Source organism: Coniophora puteana, assembly GCF_000271625.1.
Source record: "Coniophora puteana RWD-64-598 SS2 unplaced genomic scaffold CONPUscaffold_13, whole genome shotgun sequence".
NCBI lineage: Eukaryota > Fungi > Basidiomycota > Agaricomycetes > Boletales > Coniophoraceae > Coniophora > Coniophora puteana.
This window is the reverse complement of record NW_006913065.1, coordinates 1,240,720-1,258,372: the sequence shown is the minus strand read 5'-3', so window position 1 is coordinate 1,258,372 and position 17,653 is coordinate 1,240,720. Positions and strand designations below refer to the sequence as shown.

General features: G+C 57.6%; 4 protein-coding genes across 4 annotated transcripts; 2 read left to right on the top strand and 2 right to left on the bottom strand.

The window, feature by feature from the left end:
- Positions 1-93: 93 nt before the first annotated feature.
- On the bottom strand, positions 94-1,826 carry CONPUDRAFT_146603 (uncharacterized protein; the record flags this gene model as incomplete). Its single annotated transcript, XM_007775037.1, has 14 exons — positions 94-169; positions 228-252; positions 310-367; positions 431-524; positions 579-679; positions 731-773; positions 901-925; positions 981-1,019; positions 1,066-1,091; positions 1,147-1,193; positions 1,223-1,240; positions 1,302-1,385; positions 1,614-1,650; positions 1,744-1,826. Coding segments are annotated over 14 exons (756 nt in total), but the record flags the coding sequence as incomplete, so codon positions are not given.
- A 1,133-nt stretch (positions 1,827-2,959) lies between these two features.
- On the bottom strand, positions 2,960-6,053 carry CONPUDRAFT_168639 (phospholipase D nuclease). Its single transcript, XM_007775036.1, has 12 exons — positions 5,762-6,053; positions 5,493-5,710; positions 5,018-5,430; positions 4,714-4,914; positions 4,649-4,657; positions 4,492-4,572; positions 4,278-4,421; positions 3,990-4,205; positions 3,615-3,908; positions 3,296-3,532; positions 3,109-3,222; positions 2,960-3,038 (listed from the first exon to the last, which is right to left on the bottom strand). The coding sequence occupies exons 1-12, from the start codon at positions 5,785-5,787 to the stop codon at positions 2,988-2,990; spliced, it is 2,004 nt and encodes a 667-aa protein (XP_007773226.1). The 5' UTR covers positions 5,788-6,053; the 3' UTR covers positions 2,960-2,987.
- Positions 6,054-7,991: 1,938 nt separating this feature from the next.
- On the top strand, positions 7,992-14,280 carry CONPUDRAFT_110612 (uncharacterized protein). The gene is made up of 18 exons (XM_007775035.1): positions 7,992-9,294; positions 9,442-9,632; positions 9,791-9,905; positions 9,992-10,170; positions 10,243-10,413; positions 10,485-10,702; positions 10,763-11,299; positions 11,367-11,388; positions 11,450-11,485; positions 11,539-11,629; positions 11,692-11,848; positions 11,917-12,320; positions 12,401-12,646; positions 12,729-13,076; positions 13,158-13,328; positions 13,385-13,603; positions 13,653-13,717; positions 13,775-14,280. Exons 1-18 carry the CDS (start codon positions 9,172-9,174, stop codon positions 13,878-13,880), a joined length of 3,399 nt encoding a protein of 1,132 aa, XP_007773225.1. The 5' UTR covers positions 7,992-9,171; the 3' UTR covers positions 13,881-14,280.
- Positions 14,281-14,865: 585 nt separating this feature from the next.
- CONPUDRAFT_63911 (aconitate hydratase) lies at positions 14,866-17,525 on the top strand (the record flags this gene model as incomplete). Its single annotated transcript, XM_007774716.1, has 8 exons — positions 14,866-14,981; positions 15,033-15,141; positions 15,197-15,226; positions 15,291-15,458; positions 15,512-15,767; positions 15,821-16,104; positions 16,154-16,910; positions 16,966-17,525. 8 exons carry the CDS (start codon positions 14,866-14,868, stop codon positions 17,523-17,525), a joined length of 2,280 nt encoding a protein of 759 aa, XP_007772906.1.
- Between the last annotated feature and the right edge of the window lie 128 nt (positions 17,526-17,653).

Sequence of the window (17,653 nt, the reverse complement as noted above, 5' to 3'; positions counted from 1 at the left end):
GTGTAATGATGGCGCCGGGAAAGTCAAAGATGGTGTTTGGATACCGTCCAATTCTGCCCTTGTTTCATGGGCAAATCGTATAGAACGAGAATTATCCATGATTTCCAAGTGCAGATCAGGGTCAAGAGGCGAGCTGAGGCTTCTCAGATTAATCTTGCGCATGTTTACTCTAACCGGGGGGATGGTCAACCGGCAGTCTGGGGGCAGAATAAGGTGAAGTTTCATACGATGCGAGCAAGGAGTTAGCATAGACTGAGAAATAGATGTCGTTAAGGGCACTATTGGTGAACATTTTCATATAGTACTCACTTCGATTTTGGAATATCACTATTGAGGTGTAAGCTGTGTCTCCTTTCTGGTCGATCGTCTATATTACCGGAGAACGTTCTCATTAAAAATGATTGGATGTCGAAGATTGAGCTACGCTCACCAATGCCAGTGCTACAATGTCAAGCAAACTAGTCAATGTTCCCGTAGCAACAGTATATACAACAAGGCGATAAAGCAGACGGTTAAGTGAGGAGCTGAGTTGATACAGTTTATCAGTGGCTTGAAAGGCATAATACCGTTCAACAAACCCTTTTCGAATATCAAGGTGCTTCCTCAAGTGATACGCCAGTATAGCAGAGGAGAAAACGTCTCCAACAATAAACAACATATTTCCCGCTAGGTTGAGTGGCTGTACGAACTTCAGCTAGGCATAGTATGCGCCAGTAAGTATTAAACCTACAAACACCCAGCTTCGGTAGTCAACCCATAGCTCGTTCTTTAACCTAGGTGAAGAGATCGTCACATTGAGAACTTGAAGAAATCAAATCAGCCTACATATCGATAGACCCCCATAAACTGATGCCTGATCTATGATCAGCTGATGACGACTCTAATTTCCCCGTAGCTTACTTGTCCTTGCGAGAATTACGGGGAGCTAGTTATACTGGTGGTAGTACCACATAATCTATAGCCGATTTAGTGTTACTTACCATCAATAAAACTGGCCATATTCTTCGTGTGACTAGCGGCTATCAAGACATCAAACTAACTATATATACGAACCATGTAACCTACACGTCCATATTTTCCACATGAAGTAACTATAGTACGTGAGTATAGTTAATGTGTTATATCATTTTCAATTCATTCACGTACATGTACACCACAAAATCAGTCAAAAACTGATCTTCAGAGTAAGCCCCCTGTTTAGTAATATTTTTGTCAAACTTACACCCAGTGTAAATACCATCTAAGCGCAAGGATGCTGCATTAGACTAGTGGCAATTTACAGTAGCACCGTGACAGCTTACCATGAACTCCCTAACCAGGTATGGACTCATTTTAGCGTTGGCACGGATAAATAACGTGGTACACAGACCAGTTTGTAGATGATACTACAAGATTATTCCCAAACGCCTGTATCAACATCTTGTTAATGACGGTTATTGACAGGCACGCATGTGCAGTCTCGAGTGTCCTGTAGAGCGTTATGGCGGACAGCAGTGAGATAGTGTTGATAGTCTATGCTGGGGTTCCACAAACCACACTATGCCCACCTAGTATTCGATTGCCCGGTGAGATAGTGAACAATAAGCGGACGTTCTTGTATATAGGGAACTCACAAGCAACTTGAGGCTCCAACGATCCCCCGGGTAAGCCCTGTAGTAGAACACAGCTTGCAAGCATGTTATTCCATATAGCCTGTGCACTTAGATGATTATGCCATTACTAGTAAAGTCCGCCCACACTTACCCCATTCCAATCAAACTACCTATCAATGGTCCACGCATGAATTCTACCGCCGGATTCTCTTCTCCTCTGGGTCCAAGTGTCATATTGGTACCTAATGATGATGTTGATCGATGTCACCGTGGTTCTCATTCCTTTTGAATCTTGCTGACCGCTGAACCGTTACGCGGAAACGCGCGACGCGGAGTGATTGGGGTGATACAGGGAGATAAAAGTCAGGCAGACACCAAGGGGACGCGTTTATATATGAGCGGCCGCACTGGATCTGACGGGCGCGGAATGGAATGATTGATAGGGCGGTTTGAGTGTTAGAAGGTATTGGTAGAATTGGACTTGAGAGTCGTGCGAGGCGTTGCGATGCCACATAAGCTTACTTTGGATATTTGTACATTGATAAGGGCAAGTGCTATCGTAACCAGATAGGCGCTAGTCCAAGCCGCATCATACCACATCATACGCATCGCACCAGACGCTGTCGTTGCTAGTGCCGGCTGTGGCGAGTGATGGGATGGATTCTGGAGGTGATTCGCACTTGCATACTGCAGGAAAATGAGCTAAAGAAGGGGCGAGCTGAACGGGATTTTTTCCGCCACATTTCTGACGAAACTTCATCCGGGAAAAGGGAAAAATTTCGCACAGGTTGCCGGTTGACCATAGTAGAGAGTTAGGAGACTTTCGTTTGTCGATGTCATTTTGGCCAAAAGCCATGGTATGGGGAGAAAAGGGAAAAATCTCGTCAGCCTTTCTGGCGAGGTAGGTTGGGCAAGAAAGCTTTTCAGCCCCCTTTCCCCTTATTTTCCTTCAGGAAATTTGCAGTTTGTTGGCCGTAGCAACTAAATATGGAGTGGGATGATAGGAGTTGGTGCAAACCGTGAAGGCGAGTGCTGTCAAGTGATCTCCTAGGTTGTCTAGTTGCCGCATGCATTTGAAAAGGCCATTTCTAAACATCGACCTAGTCTTTTAACAGAATACGAAGTTAGCATGAGAAAAGGACCATAACGACACGGACAGGCGCCGATTCCGCAGCGTGAAGCTACCTGACTCCGATTCAGAGGCCACCATGAACATCGGCAAGGGTCTGCAGGCATTCCTCGGAAATTAAGATAGGAGCCTTGATCTCACCTCACCATGAGTTTACTGAATAGCGCATCCAATCTCATATAAGAACGCGGGTTCAGGATCATATGTATCAGCTGAGTTGATACAAGTAATGCATGGTGGCATTCTACAGAACAAGGATCGCAACATCAGCTGCTAGCAGCAGCAATCTCGCGTAGAATCAATGACTCGTCTTGCATCTACACAACATACATGGGTTAGTATGCGAAGATACCGCTGAATAAGGACAAGAAAACTAAACGAACGCACCCAAGGAACATCATCCGAACCATACTTCTTCGGCGGATGCTTGAAACAGCTCACTCTGTCGATGTCCTCGTCGTTATATAGTGGCATGACGATGCCCAATTCGTAGTTTATATTCTAGCAATGCATGGACGGATCTATTGTCAGCACCTCGGGACGACAAACTCAAGCGGGCGGAGAAAAGACGAACATTAAGTGAAGGATTAAACGACGAGCCCGAAAGCGTGCCCCACGCGGAGGGTGTGAAGTTGTGCGAACCAACGTACGCCCACCCGATGGGTTCGTTGACGATTTGGATGTCTGGATCTACATCATCATCTTCTGGCTCAGTTTCAGAGTCTTCGAGCTGTTTCTTTTGAGGAGCACTTTTCGACGTGCCAGCCCCTACGCTGACGAGCGGGTTGGAGCGGAACGTGCCGATGATCATCTGTGTGAGTCCGAGGCATTAGCATCTCCCTTTCACCCGGTCCTAGACTAGTGAGGCCACAAGAGGGGTTATGCTGACTCACCTTGGTATGCATCAGCGTCCTCCCACCCCGACTCTCGCTCTCATAAAAGGATCCTCTAGGAAAGTTCTTCCCCTCCCACTGCGCCCGCTTACAGAACATCGTACCTCCACCGCGCTCGCCGAGCGCCGTCGCGCGCACGCGCTTCAAGCTCGGGAAAATAATCTTGACGGGCGGGAACGGCAGCTTCGTGCGGCGCGAGCGCGGCGCGTCGAGCCAGTCTTCGGCGGACTCGCCACGCGCGGAGTGGTGGAACTCGTTGAGCCACTGGGTGGTGTACGTGCCTATCGAGGAGCCCTATATATGTTAATGGTGGTCAGCCACTTCCATGGTGTCCGGTACACAACAGCGAAGAAGAGTGGAGAACAGGGGACGAACCTGGCATTCCACCACCAGCTCCTTCGCAGCCTTGCCTTTGCCCGTCCGCAGGCCCATGTCCCTCACGGCCTTCATCAGCCGCGGGTGCCCGCTCTGCACGACCGCGGGCCAGCCCTCGTGTTTCCCTGCGATGCTCGGGACGAGCTTCACTTTGACTTTTGAGAAGTCCCAGTGCGTGCGCAGGTCTGCGATGGTTTGCAGGGGGAGGTTTGGGTGCTGCGTGCGACCGTGGAGTCAGCGTGAGATCGAGTGAGGGAGGGGCCATGCGAGAGAGGCAGATATACGTACGTCGTTAGCGAGCATATTCGCCAGCGCTGGGCGCACGTTGACCGAGCGGAGGACATTCTGCATGATCGAGGGGAAGTCATCCTTTGCTTTGGGGTCGTGTGGGATGGGCGAGGGGCGCCTAGGGACGTCTTGTAACCAGACAGCCTGTGTGACGAATGACCGTCAATCCGAAATATCACTAATAACAGAACGGGGAGGGTGAGAAAGGGCATACATTCTCAATATCCCGCCAGTCATAGTCGATCAGGTTTGCAGTCGAAATAACGACACGGAGACGTCCGTCCTTGTAAAACAGCTGTTGGTCCCCCATCATCGTACCAAGTCAGCCATCCTATTCGCTGTCCCAGTCACAAAGCGAACCAAGCACCAACCAACATGAACTGCCATTCTCCGTTAGCGCCATTCGGGACGTCTACTCGATATGCGCATGGCGCACCTTCATATGCTGGCACCCATACCCGTTCCGCAAGAACGGGGTCGTCATGAGCCAGTTCGGAAGCACGTTCTTGAGCGCCGCGTTTCCCGAGGAATCAGGCTGCGCGACAAAGATGACGGGCGTGTGCGGGTCGAAGAACTCGTAGATCCAGGAGATGGACGTGCTAAAGGAGGAGAGAATCGCGAACTCGATGTTGGATTTCTGCGTTTTCGTAACAGCACATCGTGCATGTAAGATAATGAGACAATGAGACTCGTTGAAGAGAGGAAGAGAGACGAAAGCGAGGTGCGGAGGAGAGACGTACATGTCCGATAACCTCTGACAGCCTGAACGTAGCCCGCCCGTCCGCCCTCGGCTCTGCATGCCTGTTTGCTGTCGGCCTGAGCTCGCCGTCCCAGAATGTCCTGTCAATAGTGGGCACGTCTCTTTCCTTCTCCTTTCCTTTCTCCTTCCCGCCACCCTTCCCGCCCGCCTCATCGACGCCAGACGAGGACGAAGAGGCGAAGGCGGAGACGCTGTGAGCGGCACGGTTATTACCGGCGTACGCGCGTGAAGGCGAAACGCGTTGCCTTTTCATCACCGGAATCTGGTCGCCCTGGTCTGCGGATGTGGTATCGGTGACGCTGTCGCCGCGAAGACGCTTCAGCCGAGCAAGACGTTCCTGTTCCATCTTTGCGCGTTCTGAGATGAAGCCAGATGGTGCACCCGGCGCCTGGGCTGATGAAGCCGTGAGTTCGGACGCGGGCGTCGTTGTATGCGTGTGCGCGGCCGAGCCCGACGCGCTGGAGGGGCGGGGGACGTGGCGTTTCTGGAAGTGGAAGCTGAGGTTTCCGCCTCTGCCTTGGACTGCTTCATGGCGCGCTTGAGGTCCCTGCTGAATTGCGGGTCCTCGTCTAGAATAGTTATTTCGTCGTCGTCTGACGAGTCGTCTATGACGTGCACTTCGGGCTGAGCCTTGGGCTTGTTGGCCTGGTCCTGTAGGCTGAGCGCGATGGCTCTGTTGTCTCTACTGAGTGTCTGAAAGCAAAATGGTTCATCTTTTACGCACCTTGCAAGATCCTCGTCGCTGTCCATCGCTGTCGACGTTCACGGAAAGAGGGGGTGGAGAAAAGACGAGTCACGGGACTGCTCTACCGACGCGTCTCGGGGCGCGTCACTAAATGAGCTTCACAGCCACCCCCTGTCATCCACTGTCCCTTCCAGTTCAGACCGGGCCAGAGCAAATGTATATGTTCATGGTTGGCGATGAGACGAATTATATTCCACCACCTCCTGCTCTGCTCTGGAAGCAACTAAATCTCATGCGCCGGGCGCGCTGCCCTCGTCAAGACCGTCAAGAGCCATGCCACTTCACGCCAACTTGTATCAATACATAGATCGTGGCAAAGCAGCATCTCGTGCGTACGCGCCCGACCTGGTGTTGGGCTCCAACGGAGTGCTGGTCGCTACCTCTCTAGGTCCTGCGTCCGTCTCAAGTTCACCTATCGCCGCCAACACAAGTCCAAGCGCAAACCCGAGTCCAGGCAGCGCAGTGGTGAACAGTGTTCCAACGCGCATCCCAACTACCGACCCAGTTCCTCCGAGCTCGCTCGTTGTCCCAACCCCAACGTCCATGCCTGAACGACTCTCCAAGTCCACCGGCTGGTCCGACCCCTCTGCATCCTGCCCTTCCGCTTCCCCGGACTGCCTCCTCCCAACGCCCTCCATCTCAATGACCGATACGCCCCTCACAGACGACGTCTCCCCGCCCACCCCGCCGCATCCACCTCCAAAGCCCCCAACCCCGCCGGCCTGCCCACAACCGCCCCCACCCCCGCCATTACCGAAGCCTTCACCTCCCTCCCCTCCGTCACGCCGCACACCAGCAGCACGACCCCCGCCGCGCCCCCGCCAATGAGCACGCGCTCCGATGGCAAGCCCATCCCGATTCCCACAGCGACGACGGCGCTCGAGGTCCGCGGAAACGCGACGTTCGTCACCGCGCTCGTGCTCGGGTGCGTCGGCGTCCTCGCGTGCGTGGGCGCAGGCATCGTGTGGATCGTGCGCAAGCGCCGTAAGCGGAGGAAAGCGCGCACGGACATGGAGGCGCGCGGGCTGCCGTGGGACTGCAACGTCGATATGGCGGAGCTCGGCGCGGGACGCAGGCCGCCACCGCCTCCAGGCGGGGGCAGGGGTATCAGGACGTCCGACGAGGACACGTTGCACGGAGACGAGAGAGCAAGCAACATGAAGGAGGACTCCGCAGACGCGATCGCGTGCTTCGTCCCTGCGCTAGCCTCGTCGGGCGAGCTCAAAGACCCAGACGACCCCTCGCGCGCACGGACGCTGCGCAGGACCAGCGACGCCGACATGCGCCACCTCCGCGCGTCCATCTCCGGCCGTCGCCCAGCGGGCGTCGGCGCGGGGCTCTGGCCGAGTCCGTACCCCGATGGCCCGCTCGGCTCGTTCGATGCTAGCCCGGGACAGCGGGACGCCTCGCAGAGCTCAAGTGCACGGCAAAGCAGACATCACTCCGCCGCGTGGTCCGGCGGTGGCGCGCGAGCGCGCAACAGGAGCCAGATTGAGAACGGTGCGAGGATCGCAAGCTATGCCAATGTGGGCCCGCATGAAGACAAGGGAGACGAGACGGAGGAGTCCGTCCAGGAGCGCGCGCGCACGCTCGGCAGGCTCGAGGTCGCGAATATGGTCCCTGGGGACATGCTCACGAGCGGCGACGAGACGGGGTCGACGCGGAGCATCAGTATGCCGCCCGGAGCTGCGCTGTCGGGTCTTGGCCTGCATCTGCATTCTCACTCCAGCGGCTTCTCACCAGAAGCCGTCGGTCGACGGGAAAGTATGGGAAGGAGACGCAACTCCAGCACAGTGGGCATGTTGATGGAGAACACGATGGGAACGCCGACAACAAGGGATCTGACGCGTGGCCGGCACCCAAGCGTCGAGGCGCAGGGCAAGACTGTCCCTTGGGGCGCGCTCAAGGCAGGCGAGAGCACACTGCGCACGCGCGCGGACACATACGCCAGTCCCGCAGCGTACAGTCCAGGCACTACTCCAAATCCCCTACGTTCCAAAGCACTCCCGCGTCCCCCTCCGCCCCCGCCACCACCGAAGCCGAAGAACCGGTTTCCCTCGGTTCTCCGCCCGGGCCACTCGCCCTCGCCTCATCCCGTCTCGCCCTTGCCTTATACACCTTCTCCAGGCCCGTATAACGCCTCTCCAGCGCCGACAGCGCGTCTGCCTACAGCTGCGGAGGCGGAGGCGGCGGGCGAGCAGGGCGAGACATGGACAGCGACGCTGCGCGCGGGCGTCGCGAGCGCTATCAACGCGGTACCGCTGCCTGCTGGATGGGGCTGGGGCGGTGCCTCCGCGGACCAGGCTCCCTCCGGCGACGACAGAGCGGGGGAAATGCTCACGCCGGTGCCTGGACGGCGGGTGTCGAGAATGCGCCCCGCCGGTGCTGGTGGGGATGGGGCGGGGTACGATGCGTGGCTGAAGGGCGAGGACGAGCGGACGTTTGCTGCCGCTGCGTCTGCGACCGCCGCTGCGACTGCGGCGTTGACCGCCAACGTGTCCAAGGCGAACTCCGATGCGACGCTTCGCCCCGTCAGGCGTCCGTTTCGCCCGCTGAGATCCGAGCTGTCTGTGGTGTCTTTTGGGGATTCGCTTCTCGGGAGCGCGGTGGAGGTGGGGGAGGCGGGCGCGGAGACGCGTACGGTGGGGGAGGCGAGCGCTGCGAGTGTGAGTATTTATTCGCAGGAGAGCGCTGCGAGGTCTGTCGATAAGGCGCTGCCTGTGCAGATTCCGGAGGTACTTGAGGAAACGAGGTGAGGCGCTCTACCCAACAGCTCTGTGCTTAGCCTTGGATGAGCGCTGATGGATTCAACCGTAGACTCGAGACTGAGCAGGAACGCCACGCATATGCGCAGACGGCAACCACTGCACCCCTCAATCTTCAGCCCCGCCTCACGCGCCGCAGCACGTCAGGCAAGCGCGCCGTCACAGCGCGTCGTCGGGCGGCGAAGGAGAGCTACACGCGGCGTCGTCAGGGTGCTCCCAGCACTATCCCATCCGACGGCGGAGGATTGGCAGGAGGGGACAGACCGGCGCTCGTGAGGCGCAAGAGCTCGTCTGCGAGCTCGGTGATGACGTCTGCGAATTTCGGCTTTGGGGGTGCTGGGCAGGGAGGAGTCGGTGGTAGTAGACGGGGAGGGAGGAGAGAGAGTTTGAGCGAGAAGGAGGAGAGTGCGAGGAGGGCGTTGGTTGAGAGGAGACGGAAGATGAGGGCGTTGGATGATGTTGGGAGGGGAAAGTAGACTAGAATGTATGATTATGTTCTGCATTAAATGTGAGCTGGAACTATGGTGCTCCAGCGAGTTAACTCTGGGTATTTCACTGGCTTAAGTATCAGCTGAACGATGACAAACGGAGCGAGTGGATGAATGTTTCAGTTGGGAGTAGGAGATGAGTTACGCGACGCGTCTCCCCTTTTGCTCGCTCCCCCACCTTCCTCTCCTCAGCCCCAGTCGAATGTCCGCAACCTTTCTGCCCGCCCTCTCCCAATCAGACGTCGATCGCGCTGCACAAGTCCGTCCTCATCCTCATGTCGCCCACAACTAGAAAAAACTAACATTCACCACCCCGCCATCCTCCATCCACAACTCGCATCCCTCGTGCGCGCCCGACCATGACACACCATGCCCACTGCACCCCACATCGCGCATCTGATTACAGCTCATCCAAGAGGCCTACTCGCCCCGCGCGACCCTCGGCCCCGCCGAGCAGCGCCGTCTGCAACAGGAGCTATTCGAGATCCAGCGCCGCCCCGAGGCATGGGGGCTCGTCGTCCCCTTCCTCGCCCACCACGACGAGAACGTCCAGTTCTTCGGCGCACACACTGCACAGGTCAAGATCGCCCGCGATTGGTGCGTCTCCTCCCCCTCTCCCCAAAATTACAGCACCCTAATGACGACAACCTTTGAATCCTTGGCGGGGCGTGCGATGGCGGTGCGGTGTGCGTGCGCGTGGATGCGATCTGGGATGCGTGTCTGGGTGTCGGATTGGCGTGGTTTGGGTGCGGCAGGGATTCGGTGCCCCAGGATGCGGTGATGCAGCTGCGCGATCTGCTTCTCCAGCTCACGACGCACGCGATCGTCTCGGGCCGCAACAAGGTCATCCTCCGCAAGCTCTTTGTCGCTGTGCGTCTTCCCCCTTTCCTTCCGTTCCGCCCCTTTTCATGCCTCAGTGGCGTTTACCCTTGCAATGCGCGCATGTTCGATCATAGATAACATCGCTAGCGCTCAAGATCGTGCCGAGTCAGAATTCGCAGTGGCAATGGGACGGCTGGATACTCTCCGCCGCGTCGCTCATGTCCTCGGGTGGTGTCCCCACCGAGCATTTACTTGATTTCCTCGCGATCGTCGCGCAGGAGCTGGAGACTGTTGAGTTGCTCGGTACTACAAAGTGCGTTTCCCCCCAAGGTTTAATCTACTGCGTTGCGGTATGTGTCAGCTTATGGATGATGAATGTGTGCAGGATGAAGATGCAGCAGTCCCTCCTCGACGCGGCGCCGATGGTCGTACAGGCCATCGTGTCGTCCATCAACCAAGCGACGAGCGCGATGAACGGTCACGGGCAGCGTAACACGCGCGAGCTCGATGCGGCGCTCAGATGCCTGCAGTCATGGGTGTACATTCTACGCGGCGAGTGAGTCTCATCCTTATTCTTGTCCTCTCCAGCTCATGACACGCTGACCCTCCCTTCCTTGGCGCCCAAAGCGACCTCATCCCGCTCATCCCGCTCCTCATCGGCCTCCTCACGCCCCCGGCCAGCGGCGGAGGCGAGATGGACGAAGCCGCGTTCGTGCCTGCGTCCGACGCTCTGCAAGAGATCATGTCCAAGTCGGCGCTCGCGGGCGGCTCCGGCACGGGCTCGCTCACGGAGCCGCTGCTGCTGTGGTGCGCCGCGTACGGCGCGCGGATCGTTCAGGGTGCCTGTACGTTCCCGTTTTCTCTCATTCTGCATCGTGATTCGAATCCCATAATGCGAACAACAGCGGAATACGTCGACGCGGTCTCGCACTCCTTCTGCAAGCTCCTCGTCGCGCTGGGCGACCACTCGACGACGTACTTCGCGTCGCACATCGTCTCGCTGCAGCCCGTCGCGCCCTCCGCGTCTCCGCAGCTGCACCACCTCCAGCCGCAGACGCGCGCACACCTCATCCAGACGTTTCTCCGCCTGCTGATGTCCTACACGGGTCTGGCGGGGTACTACGGCGCGGACGAGGACGCGTCCGAGATGACGCTCGGCTTCTGGTATCTCTTCCAGGAGGCGCTGTGGAGCGTGGAGTTTGACGACGAGAACGACGAGAATGATTTATTGGGCGATTCGCATGGCGATTTTCTGCACGGCGATGTGCCGCCTGGTGGGGTGATGCATGCGCGGTCGAGGAGCAGGGGCGGGCAAGGGGCGGGAGGGGTGAATGGGGAGGAGGAGGATATGTGGAGTGTGGTTAGGGCGGTGTATGATGAGCTTGTGAAGGTGTTGAGGCGGAAGGTGGTGTGGCCGAGGGGAGGGGGCGGGTGGGCGAAAGGTGCGTTTGGGCTTTTCTTTAAGGAGGATGCGCGTGATTGGTTAATTGGTTTGGTTTGGGTGGGCAGACCAGGTGGACAAGTTTCAAGTGTGCGTGATTTCTGATTGGTTTTGGTGGGTTAGGATGCTGAGGACGATGGCATTGCGATAGGTATCGGAGGGACGTGGGCGATACGTTGATCAACGCGTGGGTCATCCGTTAAATTGTTACATTCGCTTGAGATGTGACAGTGCGCGCAGGTACTACATACTCCGGGACGACATGCTCGCGTACTATCTCAAGGACCTACAACAGCGCCTCGCGCAGCGGGCGGAGCAGGACGGCTGGGAGGTGCGGTATTCCTTTCTCCACCGGTGCTTTCCTTCTCACGTCCCGACCCATCGAACAAATAGGAGATAGAAGCGACGTTGCACTGCGTCATGTCGGTTCAGGAGGCCGTTCCGCTGGAGGACAACGTCCGGCTCGTGCGCCTGTTCGGCGAGGACATGCTCGGCCGGCTGCCGACGGCGGGGCAGGACAGGGTGCGGAGGACGACGTTGGGGCTGATCGGTGTGTTCTTCCCTCTGTTCCTTTTCTTACCTCATGTTATATGTATGCATGCTCATACCGACTACCAGGGACATACGCATCGTGGTTCACCACGCAGCCATCCGCATCGCCGTCCCCCGCATCGCTCCAACCAGGCCAGCAACAACAGCAACAACAACAGCCCTCGCTGCTCATGCGCGCCGTCGCATACGTCGCGTCCGCGCTGACCGAGCCCGCATTGTGCCTGTACGCCGCCAACGCGCTGCGCGACCTGTGCGACGCGAACCGGAGCGCGCTTGCGCCGCACATTGGTGCGTTCGCGGAGCTGCACGCGAGCCTGGTTAGTATCCCGGATATGGAGCGCGCGAAGGTGCTGCAGAGCATCGCGAGCGTGATCCAGGCGCTGCCGCCCGAGGACGCGATTCCGCCCGTGCAGGCTGTGGCGAGTCCGATTGTGGAGAAGCTGGTGCGGGCGTTGCAGGGGAGCTCGCAGGTGCGTTGGCTTGCGATTTGATGGCTGGCTGGGTCGTTGCGCGAGTGTGTTGCTCATGGATGTGCGTTTTTTTTGTGTAGTTGCCAGAGGAAGCGCGTGCACTGGCGATTGTGCAGCTGCAGACGCTCGCGGGCGTCGCGAAGGGCCTGACGCGCACGACGGACGCGCTGCTTATTCTGGATGAGCCGTCGTCGGAAGAGGCCGCGGCGGTGGAGAGGCTGGAGCGGGCGAGGACGGACCCGCGGATGGTCGGGATGCGCGAGGCGGTGTATGCCGCTGTGCGAGATACGCTGGGGCTGTGGAGCGCGGATGCGAGTGTCGGCGATGTGCGTACCCTTGCTTTCTCGCCTTTCTTTGTTGCGTTCGATCCATCTAAAATGTACCTTTCTTTCGGGTGGGCGTGGGCAGGCGACATCCGACTTGTTTCGCTCGCTGACTGCGCTCCCCGCCGACGTCACGCTGCTCTCGCTCCCGCCCGGACCGCTGCTCGAGCTCGTGTGCGCGGCGTGCGAGCGGCAGATCACGGGGACGTGGATCGCGCTGGCGAGTATGCTGCTGAACCAGCTGGATGCGCCGTCGCCGTTCCCGTATGCGTCGTCGGGGACGAGCACGCCGTCGGGCGGAGGGGTAGGGGGTGGGGGGAACCCGCTGAAGAGCGGGCCGAGTGCGGAGGCGTTGGCGTTGGTGGGGCAGGTTGTGCCGGTGTTGTTGAGGACGGCGTTGGGGGTGTTGGGGCAGCCTGGGGGTATGGATTCGGTGAGTGTGGGGTGGGCCTTGGTAGGAGAGCGGTGCTGACATGGGAGTTGGTTCGATTATTGCTTTCTTTGGTTGGTGCAGAATCCGGATATTGTGCAGGCGTTCTTTGGGTGCATGGATGTTGTCGCGACGCGCTTTGTTGTGGCGTTTTATAGGCTCCCGCCTGGTGCGCTTGATGCGCTGATTGGGTGTGCGCTGGGCGGGCTGGCGATGCAGGAGCGGTATTCGGTTGCTGCGACGTGCACTTTCCTCGTATGTCTCACTTTCACTCCCTCATCGCGTTTCATTGTTTACTGAGAACTACGTAGGGCGCACTTATCAAGCGAACAGGGAGCAGCGACGCGCTGAGCGAGGAGAACGCGGCGCTGATCGGGACGCACGGTCGGCGGATCATGCGCGCGCTGCTCGAGGGCTTTGCGGGCGTAGCACCGCGCAGTGCGACGGCGAACCTGATCGAGGTGTTGAGTGCGATTGTCACGAAGCATCCGGCGGAGGCGAGGGTATGGATGGAGGAGATTTTGTTTGCTGTGAGTGGGCTTGCACTGGACGATATTGACATGCGCTGACGGGTGATAGGATGACTTTGTGGACTCGAAGGCGAGTCCGGAGGCGAAGCGCGCGTTTGTCAAGGCTGTCGTTGGGTGCGTGTTGTTTGGCATGTGTTTCTGTGATTGGCTGGTTGATTGGACACGGAGCAGATCGCGAAGTCCGAAGCGGACGAAGGAGGCTGCACAGCAGTTTGCGCTGGTGGCGAGGGGATTGGAGGGGACGAGCTTCGGGTATGCGTCGGCCGCTGGGCGCTGATTGTCCACAGGACGCTAGGCTAGATTCAGGTGGACGTTGTGTGTGACGTGGGATGGACTTGGAGGAGCAGCACACGGCCGTTGGTCATCGATTCACCGTCGGCCAGCGTTTCATCCGTGCACGCCGGACCGCGGCACTCGCTGTCCGGTTCTGGGGTCCGAGTTCCGGGGTGTGCCTGTCGTGCCACGGTGATCGTGTGCTATTTACACTTTGTTTCAAAACGGTGGAGGAAGAAGAAGAGAAGAGAAGAAGGACAGGATAGACTAGATCTAGAGAAGGCTCGCTAATACTACTTACTGGAGCCAAACTTGTCTTGGATTATGCTGCGGCGTTGTCCTCTACGTTAGCCATGACGTCGATTCCTTGTGTCAGTAGCATTCACATCAGTATCACAGCTTCGGATGGGTGCACACGGCGCGTATGATGCGACGATGATGTTGCCGTTACCCGATGGGTCCTCGGCGGCCAGACATATGCCAATTGGGAGGTGCAGTGGGAGTGTGAACTTCGGCCGGTGGGAGAGCGAAAACGTTTTGCATGTTCCTCGAGGCTGCGCCGTGCAGCGATTAGCCAATGTCTGACATGTTCGGAATATCTTGCGGCGTCTTCCTTGACCTGCAGACCACTCGTCGGCAACTATCGGCAACAGAGCGGCCGGCTGTCGTGAATGCTAGACCGGCCACCTGCCGCATTCGGCAGTGTTTGTCGGACCTTGCGGCGATAGCTGTATTATTGTGCGAAATCTGATTGGCTGCTCCCCTCCATAATCACGAGGGCGGGAGCTTGATAAATGCACGCTGGCTCTCCTCCGCAACTTGCCGAGTCCCCTTCCTCTTCCTTCCAACTTTTCTTCCTCGTCGTCGACGACATTCTCGCCTGCGGTCTTCCCCCCCGCCCTCGTCGTCGGTGATACATCTCGACGATGTTGAACGCGTCTTCTACAAAGCAGGGCGCCATGCGCACCGCCAAGCGCATGGCCGCCGGCATGGCCACCGCCGCTTCCCGCATCGGTGACACAAAAGTACCCATGTCCCTCCTCGAAAAGGGCGCATACATCAACTACCAACGTATCGAGGACAACCTCGCCGTCGTCCGCCAGAGGTGAATCTTTCTGTTTCCAAAGATTTGAGTCGGATATTAATGGCTGCAAAGGCTCAACCGCCCTCTGACGCTCTCGGAGAAGATCCTCTACGGCCATCTTGACGACCCCCATAACCAGGACATCACCCGTGGTACCTCCTACCTCAAGCTTCGCCCGGACGTGTGTTCTCTTCTGTCCTCTCATTTGAACACCCTCATTGACACGACATCAACAGCGCGTCGCTTGCCAGGATGCTACCGCTCAGGTTCGTCAACCCGTTATCTCATACGTCACCTCGAACCCTGTATGACGTAATCTTTTCTGTATAGATGGCCCTTCTCCAATTCATGTCTTCCGGCATGGACACCGCCGCCGTCCCCACCACCGTCCACTGTGACCACTTGATTGAGGCCCAGGTTGGTGGTGTCAAGGATTTGGCCCGCGCCATCGACATCAACAAGGAAGTCTATGATTTCTTGGCTACCGCCACCGCCAAGGTCTGTTTGCTATCCCCCTTCAACGTTAGAAGCCTCGCTCACATATAGTACAGTACGGCCTCGGCTTCTGGAAGCCTGGCTCTGGTATCATCCACCAGATCATCCTCGAGAACTACGCCTTCCCTGGTGGTCTCATGATCGGTACCGACTCACACACCCCTAACGCTGGTGGTCTCGGTATGGTCGCGTGCGGTGTTGGTGGTGCCGACGCCGTCGACGTCATGGCTAACATCCCTTGGGAGCTCAAGTGCCCCAAGGTCATCGGTGTCAACCTGACCGGCAAGATTAGTGGCTGGACTACTCCCAAGGGTACGTAATTTTAGTCATACCTCCCCTTGACCATGCCCTGACTTCGGGATCAGATGTTATCCTTAAGGTGGCTGGTATCCTCACCGTCAAGGGTGGTACTGGTGCCATCGTCGAGTACACCGGCGCCGGTGTCGAGTCGCTTTCTTGCACCGGTATGGCCACCATCTGTAACATGGGTGCTGAGATTGGTGCCACCACCTCCCTCTTCCCCTTCAACAACCGCATGGTCGACTACCTCAACGCCACCAAGCGTGACGAGATCGCCAAGTACGCTCAGCGCTTCTCTCACAACCTCCAGGCAGACAAGAACGCCGAGTACGACCAGGTTATCGACATCGTACGTTGTCCTCGTAGTGAATAGCGCCAATGTTCTAACGTATCGTTAGAACCTGTCTGAGCTCGAGCCCCACATCAACGGTCCCTTCACACCCGATCTGGCTACTCCCATCTCCAAGTTCGCTGATGAGGTCAAGAAGAACAACTGGCCCCAGGATCTCAAGGTCGCTCTCATCGGTTCTTGCACTAACTCCTCGTATGAGGACATGTCCCGGTCTGCCTCTATCGCCAAGGAAGCTGCTGCCCACGGTCTCGACGTCAGGTCCAAGTTTACTATCACCCCCGGTTCCGAGCAGGTCCGTGCCACCATCGAGCGTGACGGCCAGATCGAGGCTTTCGAAACTGTCGGCGGTCTCGTCCTTGCCAACGCTTGTGGCCCGTGTATTGGTCAGTGGGATCGTCAGGATGTCAAGAAGGGCGAGGTCAACTCGATCATCACGTCGTACAACCGCAACTTCACCGGCCGCAATGACGCTAACCCCGCCACGCACGCTTTCGTCGCTTCTCCGGACATCGTCACCGCCATGGCCTTCGCTGGCGACCTGACCTTCAACCCCGTTACCGACACCCTGACTGGTTCTGATGGCAAGCCGTTCAAGTTCACCGACCCCTCCGGCAACGAGCTCCCCCCTCGTGGCTACGACCCCGGCGAAAATACCTTCCAGGCTCCCCCCTCTGACCGCGCATCCGTCTCTGTTGCCGTTGACCCCAAGTCCGACCGTCTCCAGCTCCTCAAGCCCTTCCCTCCCTGGGATGGCAAGACCCCAGAGGACCTCCCCATTCTGATCAAGGCTAAGGGCAAGTGCAGTAAGTCTCCTTCGCTTTCCGCGCTCGTGGCATGGTCTCACCGCATCTCGTATAGCTACGGACCACATCTCGGCTGGCGGCCCTTGGCTCAAGTACCGTGGACACCTCCAGAACATCTCGCAGAACTGCCTTATTGGTGCCATCAACGCTGAGAACGGCGAGGCGAACAAAGTCAAGAACCAGCTCACGGGCGAGTACGACGGTGTCCCCCAGACCGCTGCCGCCTACCGCGACAAGGGCATCAAGTGGGTTGTCATCGGTGACTCGAACTACGGTGAAGGTTCCTCGCGTGAACACGCCGCTCTCGAGCCGCGCTACCTCGGCGGTCTCGCCGTAATCACCCGGTCGTTTGCGCGTATCCACGAGACGAACTTGAAGAAGCAGGGCATGCTCGCGCTGACGTTTGTGAATCCTGCCGACTACGACAAGGTGCAGCCTTCGGATAAGATCACGATTGAGGGTCTCGAGAGCTTCGCGCCCGGCAAGAACCTGACGATGATCGCCAAGCACGAGGACGGGTCGAAGGATGTGATTGAGCTTGCGCATTCGTTCAACGAGGGCCAGATTGAGTGGTTCAAGGCTGGGTCTGCGCTCAACCTGGTACGTCGCTCTTGATTGTAGGATGCTAAAAGGTGCTGACTTGTGGTTGGTAGATGGCTGCTAAGGCCAAGAACTAGATTCTTCCCTCCACGCTGGATCCTCATTTTTCGATTTTTGATTAGGAAGACCATGTGTTTTCCTTG

Excerpts from the sequence above, each read along its gene's own strand:
- CONPUDRAFT_168639 (XM_007775036.1), bottom strand. The coding sequence starts at position 5,787 with ATGGACAGCGACGAGGATCTTGCAAG. Across the intron at positions 5,431-5,492 it reads GTCCCCCGCCCCTCCAGCGC|CCCAGGCGCCGGGTGCACCA; the intron begins GTCGGGCTCGGC and ends CGGCTTCATCAG. Across the intron at positions 3,909-3,989 it reads AGCTGGTGGTGGAATGCCAG|GGCTCCTCGATAGGCACGTA; the intron begins GTTCGTCCCCTG and ends TAACATATATAG.
- CONPUDRAFT_110612 (XM_007775035.1), top strand. The coding sequence starts at position 9,172 with ATGAGTTACGCGACGCGTCTCCCCTTTTGCTCGCTCCCCCACCTTCCT. Across the intron at positions 11,849-11,916 it reads GACGACGTTGGGGCTGATCG|GGACATACGCATCGTGGTTC; the intron begins GTGTGTTCTTCC and ends ACCGACTACCAG. Across the intron at positions 13,604-13,652 it reads TGGAGGAGATTTTGTTTGCT|GATGACTTTGTGGACTCGAA; the intron begins GTGAGTGGGCTT and ends GACGGGTGATAG.